This window comes from Castor canadensis, chromosome X (genome assembly GCF_047511655.1).
Source record: "Castor canadensis chromosome X, mCasCan1.hap1v2, whole genome shotgun sequence".
Classification (NCBI taxonomy): domain Eukaryota; kingdom Metazoa; phylum Chordata; class Mammalia; order Rodentia; family Castoridae; genus Castor; species Castor canadensis.
In genome coordinates this window covers 42,218,992-42,231,226 of record NC_133405.1, presented here as the reverse complement: position 1 = coordinate 42,231,226, position 12,235 = coordinate 42,218,992, and the positions used below count along the sequence as shown (strand labels likewise).

At 38.2% G+C, this 12,235-nt stretch overlaps 1 protein-coding gene across 4 annotated transcripts in view; it reads right to left on the bottom strand.

Annotated features, from left to right (window-relative positions):
- Nucleotides 1–409: 409 nt before the first annotated feature.
- Nucleotides 410–12,235, bottom strand: part of Lhfpl1 (LHFPL tetraspan subfamily member 1) — a 61,305-nt gene continuing 49,479 nt past the window's right edge. For 2 of the 4 annotated variants that reach the window (XM_074062629.1, XM_074062630.1), the window contains one exon: nucleotides 410–10,930. In XM_074062629.1, the coding sequence (XP_073918730.1) occupies nucleotides 10,749–10,930 (182 nt within the window). In that variant the 3' untranslated portion in view covers nucleotides 410–10,748. The remainder of the gene's footprint in view (nucleotides 10,931–12,235) is intronic. The other 2 variants (XR_012444233.1, XR_012444234.1) reach the window with 2 other exon arrangements.

The window sequence follows — 12,235 nt, the reverse complement described above, 5'->3', positions numbered from 1 at the left end:
ACATGAAAGTGTTTGATTTCTCCACTCTAGAGGAACTAATACAGAAACCTTAAAGCAGCAGAAGTCAACACAAGAAGGGGATCAGAAACCAGTGTAAAGATCAATTAAGAGATGAATCAACTTGGGTTATAACACATGTGTACATGAAAGCAATGCTAGGAATCTCTCTGTATAGCTATCCTTAACTCAAACAGCAAAAAACTCTTTGTCTTCCTTATTATTGTCTTCTCTTCAACAAAATTAGAGATAAGGGCAGAACAGGTGCTGCCTGGAAGCAAGGGGGGTGAGGGGGAGAGGGTGGAGGTGGGGGACGGGGAGAAATGACTCAGACAATGTATGTACATGTGAATAAATGAATAAAAATAAATAATCAGTTTCCTGAATTTAGTGTTTATTATTCTTGCTTTTATTAAATGCTCAAATTACATATATGTATATGTAACATTTCATCCTTCAGTTTTTGCTATATATTAAACATAATATTCTATAACAAGAAAAATCTATTCTCGTGCTCAGATCTGTACATCAAGTGGGAAATCATTTCTCCATATATTTTCTCTTTTATTAGCAAATTTTAATTTTACAAAGGGGTGTCATTATAATCTTTTCATATATGTATATAATACACTTTGATAAAATTCACATATATTTTCATTCTGAGGTTGAGATTGAAGGATAGCTTTGAGTGACATGTACTTCTCAGGCCAAAAGTATCCAGGGGAACAAACCACAGTCATGATGCTTCTCTATTATTCTTATTATTAGTGTATATGTTAATTATATGACATAATGGATTTCATTGTGACATTTTCTATGTGTATATGGTGTACTTTTATAAGGCCTTGGCTCAAACCTCTCCCACTATCAGTTCTACCCATGTGTTCCTGTTCCACTGGAAAAGTAAATCCCATGGCCAAACCATGAATAGACTGGAAAATTATATTCCTCCAATAATGATGGTACGAGAAGGCATACTTTCTGCACAAAAATCTAATCTATGACAAATATACATAGTATTCTTTGTGTATTTTCAAACTTTATGTAAAAGGTATACCCATAAGACATTCTGAAAGCTGCATTTTTCACTCAACATTATGATTTTTTTAGAGATCTTCATACATGTGACCCCAGGTCATTCATTTTAATTTCCATTGAATACATAGTAAATTTATTTTCCATTCCTTTACTGCTAGATATTTGATGTCTTCTATTTCAAACATTAACAACATTGTCAATCATAATTGTATATGCTTTTTGTGCTATTGTACTAGAGTTTCTCAACAGCACATTCATGGAGATAACATTCCCAAATCTTAGTATGCACGTTCAGCTTTCCTATGTATTGACAACTTCTCCTCCAAAGGGGTTATACCAGTTTGTAATTTCATCGTCAGGAATGATAGTTCCTATTTCTCACCAACATGCTATAACTTCACTTTTACATTTTGACCAAACTGTTGAATATAAAACTGTACTGCTTTATTATTAAAACAACTTGTACTACTTTACTGACTTGCTGTTACTTTAATTAGTATTTCCTGAGTTCTAGGCAATTGAGCATTCTGTCAGATTTTCTCTTCACTAAATTACTCCATTATATTATTTGTGTTTTTTGTTGAATTGATTATATTTTTCCTTATTGATCTGTAGTTCTTTAAAGATTCTGGATATTAATCCTTTGTTATAAATATCTTCTTTAGAGGTGAGCATGTTGTATGACTATAATCTCAGTACTCAGGAGGGTAAGGCAAAAGGACTGTGATTTTTAAACCAACCTGAGCTAATAGCTAGCTGCAGGCCAGCTTGGCCTGTATAATAACACCCCGTTTTCAAAAAGTCTTCTTTACAAATATTTTCTCCCAGTCTGAGATTTATCATTTCTTTTTGTTTATGATAGTTTGTTGATGAGGTTTTCTTTAAAATAGTACATGTGGGGCTTGGTAGGGAGCTCATGCCTGTAATCCTAGGTAATCAGGAAGTGGAGATTGGGATGATCATGTTTCCAGGGCAGATAGAACCAGCAAAAATTAGGAAGACCATATCTCAACAAATGAGTCAGGAATAGTGGTACGTGCTGTAGATCTGGCTATGTGGGAGGCATAGCCAGGAGGATCAAAGTCTATGACTGGCCCAAGTAAAACATGAGCTCCTACCTGAAAAATAACTGAAGTTTACATAAAAGAGTCGGGAGCATGGCCCCAGTGGCAGAGCACCAGCATAGCAACTACAAAGCCCCGAGTTCAAATGTCACTACTGTCAAAAAAGAAAAAGAAAATAATAACAAATATGCATCACTGGTTGGCCAGAAATGCTGCTTTACTTGGCTTCACTCCAGGAGCCAGGCTGCCTTTAACTAGAAAGAACTAGAATATTAGAATACTATCAGTATGGTGGAAGGGAAAGAAAGCTTTGGAAGGTGACCTACTAGCAAAAATACTAACACTCCTGCTTGGAAGTGGCATACATCACTGCTTCTCACAGCCCACTGGCCAGAACTAGTCACTTTGTCCCTCCCAATGTATGGGGCCAGAGAAGTCAATCAGATATTTCATTGATCAGAAGTTTTTTTATTAGCAAATATTAGTTGTACAGGGGTGTTTCATTGTGACATTTGCGTATGTGTTTAAAATATATCTTAATTAGATTCATGCGTTCCATCATTCTCCCTCATCCCCCCCTTCTTAGAACAACTTCAACAGGTTTGATTGTTCTATTTTCATATGTGAATACAAAATATATTCACCATATTTGCACTCCTTCACTTCACCCTTTCTGTTTACCCTCCTACCTCCTACTGATACCCACCCCTTGACAGGACCTGTTTTACCTTCCTGTCTTCCATTATTGATTATTCAAGGGGAGTTCACCTTAGTATTTCAGACATGTATATGCCGTGTTTTAATCAGATTAGTCCCTTGTATTACTTACTCTTAAGAGAAGTTTTTGTGTTTACATAGTCAAGAATATCATTTTTTATTTATAGCCTGTACCTTTTTTGTCTTTTTTAAGAAATCCTTTTCCAACCTAAAGTCACAAACATATTTCATTTTGAAATTTTTTTCACATCCATCCTTCCAGAATTGAGACTTTTATTAGTGGGATGTATTAAGGATATAATTTTATTTTAGTTTCCAAATTGATAATCTATTTCCAGTACCATTTCTTGATTTGGCCAACCTTCCCTCACTGACAGACAATTTCTATCATACATCACATTTCCTTATACTGGTGAGTGTTTCTTGATCTTCTATTCTGTTCCGTTCACCTATGGTTTATCTCTGAGTCAATATCACACATATTAATCTCTACAACAATATATTATCTTGATATCTGAATACAAATGTGAAAATTAGCATGTAAAATTACACTAAAAACAGAGTGCATTTATGGGAACTTTGTTGAATTTACAAATTATTGGAGAGAATGTACATGCCTTAATATATTAAATATTTCTATTCATGAATCCTGTTTAATCAGTTTTTGTGTTTTCTCATGCCATTTAATGATGTTTTATAAATTTCTCTGCAACTTTTATAAGATTTTTCTCTTAGGTATCTCCTATTTTTTGTTGCCATTGTGTATTAGAATGTTCTTCCTTTCATTTTTTCTTATTTTAATTAGAATGTTTCTAAAATTGTATAATTTAGTATATTTTCTGATAGCTTCAAAGATACCCTTTATCAGGATAGAATGTTCCCTTTCAGTTGCAGTTTGCTACAATTTTTTATTATTAATGTCTTTGAGTGGTAGTAGTAGAGATAAGAGAAGTAGGCAGATAAGAAATGTATCTTGAAAGTAGAGTTGATAAGACTTGCACATGGATTGGAGGTTGTATTCAAGAAAAGAAAAGGAATCAGTAATTACTCCCAACCTTTTGGCAAGAGCAGCTAGTGAAAGGATAGGAAGAGAAGACTAATAACTTCCTGTGGCACAGGTTAAATTTGAGCAACCTGACTGTTTAAATCAGACCTTCATCAACATGCAGATGATATCTCCTGGGAAGATTCTGTATACCCAGAGAAGCAAGGTGCCCTAGAACATTTCAACATTAAGAAGTTGAACAGGAGCTAAGGGTGTAGTTCAGTGATAGAATGCATGATTGGATGAGGAAGGCCCTGATTTTTATCTACACCCCCTAGCCCCCACAAAGCAGTTGAACAGAGTTAGAAGAGTCAGAGAAGAGCCACTCAAGGAGGTAGTGGGGAAAACCAGATAAGTATGAAGCCATTTAATTTCTAAGTTGGTGTTAATCATACAGAGTCAGAGAGTAGATTTAAGAAGGAAGGTCTGGATCTTGGATGTAGTCATGTACAATTTTTCAAGCCTACTATACATCCACGTAGATATGTGGAGTAGGTAGTCAGATATATAAATCTGGGGTTCGGGGAATTTTGCCCTGCAGACATTAATTTGGGAGTTATCAGTATTTTAGTCAGTTCTTAATCATGCATGGACATTAAGCCACATGGTTTCTCAGTGTGGTGGCATGCCACTAAGTGATGAATACTTTCTGCAGCTGCTGGAGGTCATGACTGTAAACAGCAGATGGGAGATGTTTTAGAAAATTTAGTAAACTCAGAAAAATTAAGTTGCCTGAGGACATGCAGTGAAGAAATGTTTGAGCTGGGATTCAAACCTTGATCTGTCTGACTCCAAAGCCTGGACTATCTTCACTTTGCCATGTCACCTACAGGGACAATATTTTACCACATAAAATACAAAAAGATACCTTGTAAAGAAAGTCGAAGTGCCCCAAATGAGATTCTACTAGAACACAGCGGGAGGGGTACCACTTCTCTGGAAGGATTCTGGTATTCCACTCTCTATATACCCTTTTCACTCCTTTGACTTTGTTTCCACATCTGTAGTTGCCACAACCTCTTCAGGAAGCAGAGGCACTACATGAAAGGGAGCCAGTATTGGGGTGTTGCCCACATGGATCCAGCTGGCCTCAATGCCCCCTCCCAAGTACTGTTCTCTAGGGCTTCCTTTCTGGAGAAGAAAGAAGGAACAAGATGCAGTGCTGCACTCAAAACCAAACATTTTGTCTCCCCCTACTTTTGCCTCTGAACATACCAGCAGCTCTGTATAATGAAAATCTAAGTCATTTGTGCACACACATAACAACTGTTTATTTGCTGTTAGCTTTGAGGATTCAGTGGGGAGTTGATGCGTTTATAGAAAAGATCAATCCTGGGAGTACCTAATCTCATAAGTAGACAAAAAGAAAATTGAAGCTGAAAATGCATCCCCCTACATCTAGTGAGCAGCCACTGATAAATACCATTGAAGGCTTGTCTCCCTCCAGCTCAGAAAATGCTCTTAAACCAAGGACACAGGGAGGAGAGATGTCTCCTTCGAAGAGTACTTCCTCTTTACTAGGCCTGGTTGGAGATTGATTGGATTTCTAGAAATAGCATACCTTTCTCCCCAAGCCACCAAGTGAGATAGTTTGCACCTCTTCTAAGATTCATTCACTATTAGTTTTCTTGAAACTTCCATTTTTCCCATCTCCAGGCTGCCTTGGACCAAACTCAATCTTGAAACTTCTCCACATTAGTATTTCTACAGAATGAAAGCAAAACTCTGATGAAAGTATCTACTGTGGTTTAGATATGGTTTTCCCCCCACCCAAAGGCACATATATTGGGAACTTGGTCCCTAATGTGATGATTTGGGGAGGTGGAACCATTCTTTTTCTTTCTTTTGCTTTTCTTTCTTTCTTTTTTCATAGTACTGGGGATTGAACTCAGGGCCTCACATCAGGCAAGCACTTTATCTTTTGAACCATGTTCACAGCCCTTTTTGTTTTAACTTGTTTTTCATAGGGTCTCAGGCCTTTTGCCCAAGCCAGCCTCAAGACCACAATCTTCCTACCTCTGTCTCCTGAGTACCTGGGATTATAGGTATGTACACCAAACTCAACTTGTTCTTTGAGATAAAGTCTTGATAACTTTTCCTAGGCTAGATTTGAACCATGATCTCCCATGTCCACCTCTTGAGTAGCTTGGATTATAGCTGTGTTCCACCATGCCCAGCCTGGGGAGGTAGAACATTTAAGAGGTAGGACCTAGTAAAAGGTTCTTGGGCCATTGTGAGCTTTATCCTTGGAAGGAATTAAGGTAGTTCCCTTGCAAATTCTTTGTAGTTCTCAAAAAAGTGAGTTATTTTAAAAGCCTGAGCCTAGTCCCAGAGTCTTTATCTGGCTTCCTGTATCAAGACATAATCCTTTGCTCCCAAAGATCTTACCATTGCCTTCCACCATGATGTGATACAGACAAGAAGACCTTCACCAGATCTTATTTAATGGCCTTGAACTTACACAATTTAAAGCTAAATAAAGCCATTTCCTTCACAAGTAGCTTACATCAGGCATTTCATTACAGTAACAAAAAGCTGACTAGTACAGTGTCTCTACAACATTCCGAAGGGACCAGATCCTCCCTCTTCCTAATAGGGCTTTCTGTCACCCAAGCAAACCTTCATATGGCCACCAATTCTTAAAAAACCTAGAGCTCCTTTTCCCCCAGAGACCACCAGGGCCTTTCCATTTTGGTTTGGGATTCATGCTCCTGCAAGGCCAAAACCCACTGCTTGGAAGTCATCAGCTGTTACTCCCTTGAGAGTTAGTATACTGCAGGGTGACAATAAAGAGAAGGCATGACTCATGACAAATATGATTGATTTAAAATTTTCCACTCTACATGTAGAAATTCCCACCCTCTAGATAAGAAGACATGCTAACTGTGCTGTTACTACCCATCCGGCATTCTTTTCTGAAAGAAGTGTCCTGCTACATGGACTCTCAAGAAATACTCAGTCAACCATGAGTTAAACCAGTTGAGTAGCCTCCCACCGTTCACCCACTCTGTAAGGTAGAAGGTATTCTAGGGCCGGAGAGGATCTGTAGTTTGACATTCAGTCTACACACACAGGCAGGGAGCATGAGAGTCTGTCAGTATGGGGACAAACTAACTTCACTCTGAGGTCCTAACTTCTCTCATTCAGCCTTCCACTTGACCCATGGCTCTCCTTCCTCTTCTCACAACAGAGGACAGAAGAGGCAGCTTTAGCTTCCAAGACTCTGCTCCAGGTCATGGGAAACAAATTAGGCTAGTCAGACATTTATGCCAAAACAAGATTTGGCAGGAAAGAAATCAGACACAGGCAAGGAAGAATTTAAATTCAAATTTAACATGGGGCTCCATTCCTCTTTGAATAAAAGCCCCTACAGTCCTGGCTCACTCTCAGGGGAAAAAATTCTTTTTAAATCTGGTCCCCTTTCCCTAAAAGAAGGAGGAAATATTCCAACTTTTACCTACAATTAACACAAAGTGACGGTCACTTTAAATAGTTCTTTCAAATTAACCCCTTCTTTCTTAGAATACAACTACTACATTGTGTTTAGGTATGTGGGCACAAGATGGAAGCAAAACTAATAATTCCTGGGAAGCAGTATCTTGGAAGCTACAAAAACTCACTGAGCTGTTCTTTTCCATTTACCTCTATATCCCCAAATTTCATTCTCTGCACTTCTCTCGCATGTTTGGTGCTGAAGGTGGCCGACCACAATGGACTGCAGCAAAATTTTTTTTGCCAGCTAGCATCTAGTTGTGTCTGGTTAATGGCGGACACTGGAAGAAGATCAGAGAGTGAGATAAAGATTCCTCTGTCTCCTTCCCCACTGTGTTGCATTGGGCAGAGACTTCATTATGGTACCTGAAGCCACAACTCCTATCAGGCAGCCCCTCACACAGCTACAGTTCTTGCTTTCTTCTCCATGCTCCTTCAGTCCTAGGGATGATAACAGCTCTCCACATCAATTGTAGGTTCCCTGAACCCTACATATACCACCATGAATGGTTCCTTCATTAAGCTTATCTCAGGTAAATGACTTGAGATACCATCTGTTTCCTGCCAGGATTCTGATATATGCCCTCACTTCCACAAATTCTATGCCACAGAATTCCAAAAGGTTTCGTAGCCCAAGAGGAGAGATTACCTGATTGAATTGCCTTTTCTAAAGAGAATGATCTGAAAAAAAAGACAAACTGATCGGCCTTTTCTCAATCATTTGACATATTCTCCACAAATTCTCTTCTAAATTAAGGTTGAATTACTGTGTCTACACAATAAAATTAGATTTTAACCAGTTTTGTTTCTTGTTTTAGCTATTGTTCTTCTTATTTCTTAAGGAAAAGAGGATGCTGCAAATAAAATTATATTTCTTTCTTCCAGTGGGGAGGTAACTTGCTTTACCTTCATACTTAGTCAGTCAATCACTTCTAGGAGGGACCTATACCTGGCAAGAATTTAATCACCAGTTTCCTACTATCAGCTATTCCTCTTGTGTCCCCCATGTTAGTGACAGAAACTACCTATATACTAGAGTGGTCATTGCAAAATTTTCATTTGCCCCACTTACACATGTCCATTAGACATTAAAACTGTGGAATTGACTTCCTAAATGGAAGTTGAATATCCCTTACCCAAAATGAATGGGACCAGAAGTGTTTCGCATTTCAGAGTTTTTCAGATTTTGGAATATTTGCATCAATTTTATAGGTTGAGCATCCCTAATCCAAAAATCTAAAATCTGAAGTGCTCTGAAATGTTTTGAGCATTGACATGACATTTAAGTAGTTTTGAGTATTGGATCATTTTGGACTTCACATTTTTAGATTAGGGAGGCTAAGCCTGCATCTTCTTTCAAATTCATCCATCTACTCCAGCCCCACAGTCACTCCCTTAATTCAGGACTTGGTCCTTTTACACATAGATTATGAAAATATCTCTAGTCTCTCACTATTCTCTTTTGTTCTTTTCACTGCAGCCAAAGTGATCTTTGGCAAAACACAAATATGTTCACGTCACTTCCCTTTCAATGGTCTTCTTTTAGGGTAAAACTCAAACTCTTTATGCTGGAGTTCCACAGAATTTGGCTCCTGCTGGTCCTTTCAGCTTTAGTTTTGATTGCTTCCCTGTTATTACTTGTTTGTCATCCCATGCTGTCCTTACACCTTTGCTTGCCCTCTTTAGTTTCTTAACTTGTGCACTTTTTCCTTTGCTGAGTAACTCCCCCTGTTCATCTCTCAGAACCATCTTGTTTCAGGTATCATGTTTTCTAAAAATCTTTCATAAACCCTCATCATTGCCAAATTGGTCTTGTGGCACCTCTGTGATCCTTTAGCTCCCTCCCCCATCACTTTCCTAGCACTTAACACACTAATTATTTATTGACTTTCCTTTCAATAAGTTACCACTATCTCCTTTAGGGTGAGAAATTGTCTTCATTCTTTTAGTCCTAGTATGTAGTACAGAATGTGGCATATAGTGAGATACTCAAGAAACGTTCCCTTAATGAATGACTGAATAAATGAATTAACTGAATGGAATACACATTTGAATTCACTTATATACACAAAGCCAATATAAGAACTTTGAGAGATGTTGTATAAATCATCAAGCCATTTTTTTCCTATTTCTCTCCCTCTAGATAGATAGGGCTGTACCCAAATCATGCGGAAATTATTAAGAATAGAAACAGATGAGCTGGCTTTTTGAGTCACAGGCCCTCCTCAGTTCCTAAAGTTGTAGTTATGGAACAATAGAGCTGGCCTAAATTAACTGGGGGGAGGGTGAGAGTAATTTTTCCCCCAGGAGACACCAAGTTCTTCTACACTATCCATCAGCCTTGAGCACAGATGGGATGGAGGCCAGGCCTAAAAATACATCAGCTCTAGGTGACATCAGGGCTCTGTTCTTTCATGTCTAACTCATCCCAGATAGAGGAGCGATCATTTGATGAGCAGTCATTGAAACAGGTAGCAAAATTTCTATCACACCAGGAGTGTCTACAGGGGCAAAATGCCACTGTGGATTTCCTAGTCAATTATAATGAACTCTGATAAAAATTTCAATAAGGATCTAGCAGAAATGTCCTTGTCAACATTACTATGAATTTGTATTTATTGAGTGCCCAATAAATGTTAGTCTCTTCTCAGAACATTTGATGAACACCACTTTTGTATCTACAGGAGATTAGAGAATACTTGCCACTATGTTTTGATATCAATCACTCAGTGAGAAGAGAAAACAAACTCCTATGAATATCCTAAAGCATAATTCCAAACAAGTCCCAGACTACATACAAACATCCTTGATTAATGCTTTCCCCATTGGGAGTTACCCTCCCACAAAGCTTTCCCACAACTGCAAAGGAGAAAAGCAAAGAAGATACAGTCTTGACAAAGTCACAAAAGTTTGAGCAGTAGTATCCAGATATGTTTGGGGGTGACAATAAATACCAGATGTAGGGCCATATAAATGGAATAGTAGGAATAAGCCCTGTCCATCTCTTGGTTCTTCTCTTTACAGCTGTTATTACTCAGCCTTTATGCTTTAAAGTAAGTGTGAGACAGGAGCTATCAAACTTTAAAGAGCTACTTGGATGTGTAGTTACTTTTCAAGTAAGAATCTTCTTATTTTTCATAAAGTAGCATGTTGGGTATTAGGGTCAGAAGAAATTCTTGTTGTTTGAGAGAGTCATTGTTCTAGATGAATTTTTAAAATAGCACTAACCTACTGGTTTATGGGGAAGAGAAACTTTATAATAGGTGGTTAAAAAGCATGCAAACTCTATGCTAAACTACTGGTAGGTGGGTGCCAACTGGCAAGGCTTAGTACCTCTTTTCAAGGCTGCCTTTTATCCCCTCTCCCACCCTCACTAATCAATTTTATTCAAAAGCTCAAGATTTGAGACAATGGTCAAGCTCCATAGCATAAGAATTGGTATTTCTTATGATGCTCTCTACCAACACGACAGGCTTAGGGTTTCTTCCAGCAAAGCAAGAGAGCCAGGTACAGATCAACATGGCTGCAGCTGCTCCACCTCCAGCACAGTAATAGGCCCAGCCAAGCCGACAGGTACCTGTGGAAACAGGGACAGAGACATGAGTGTTGTGGTGTCTCCTCATACTGTCTCTTTGGTAGCAAAATATAGAAATGATCTCTGAAAATAGAGTCATCAAACATTCTCTTTGGGATATTATGGTTAGGCCAAGAACAGGAATAGTGAATACAACTGGGTTTCTTATTTCCTCATTTGCTGACTGCTGTTCTCTGCTTTAGTGAGAGCTTATAGATTTTATTTTCCAGTTAGAATGGGAAGCTGTGAGGGGTGTGGGTGATGATGGTGTAGCAATGCTAATGGCAATGATGAAAGAACAAGTTGATCAAGTATCAAACATTCTGCTAAACATTTTATGCATATACCTCATTGATCATCACAGTAAGTGCACAGGATAAGTATTCGAGTTATTCCTGTCTCAGAAAAGATGAGGCAACCGAAGCACAGGTTAAGTTATTGAAAAAAAATCACACAGCCAGGTGAAAGCATCAGTATGTGAACCCTGCATGATTCAAACTTTCGACCATAGTGATGTGCTACCACACAGGCTGCTTTTAAAGAGCCATGTCCTGCATCATCAAGAGATATGGCAGAAAAAAAGACAGGTAGCAGGCAAAATCAAATCCCTTCCCCCTTGCTACAGTTCCTACCTAACCTTCAAATAGACGTGGGAAGAATACATTGAAACCAAAGCCAAGCTTCTAGGGGGAATGTTTTTGTTTGAAGGGTAATGGGAAAGGTCACATGCACAAACACATCTACCCCATCACCTGCCATTCTATTCAAGGTAGATTCCTTTTTTTGGAGGATTGGTGGGATTTTAGGACTCTTTCAGACAATGTTAATGTACAGAGAAAGAAGAGATATTATTTTCTGAGGTATCAGAATAATTAACAGCTAAAATAAAGTGCTTAAGAAAACAAGACTCCAGAAACTGTGGTAGGTGCTTAATTATATAAAATTGCAAAGAGGTCCTGAGAAAAAAAAAGTAAGCAGTAACACTGACCTACCTCACAGAAATTTAATCCTCACTGTATCAAGTTGAGGATGCCAAGACTTGTATTTATTTATTTTTAAAGACTAAATTCAATCAAACAACCAATTACTTCTATTCACATGGTACTCAGTGAACCTTGATTTTCCTCATTTTAACTGACTAGCTGATTTGTCATAGAAAGAATCTAAGGTGGCCCCAAATTAGTCTGATCTTCCATTTATGTCAATCTAATTTATCACAAATTTTCCATCCTGGAAATAGTCTTTCAAACAACCAAGTCACCATAATGTTGTCTCTCCCACGCTAAACACCTTCTCTTCTCTTATTCA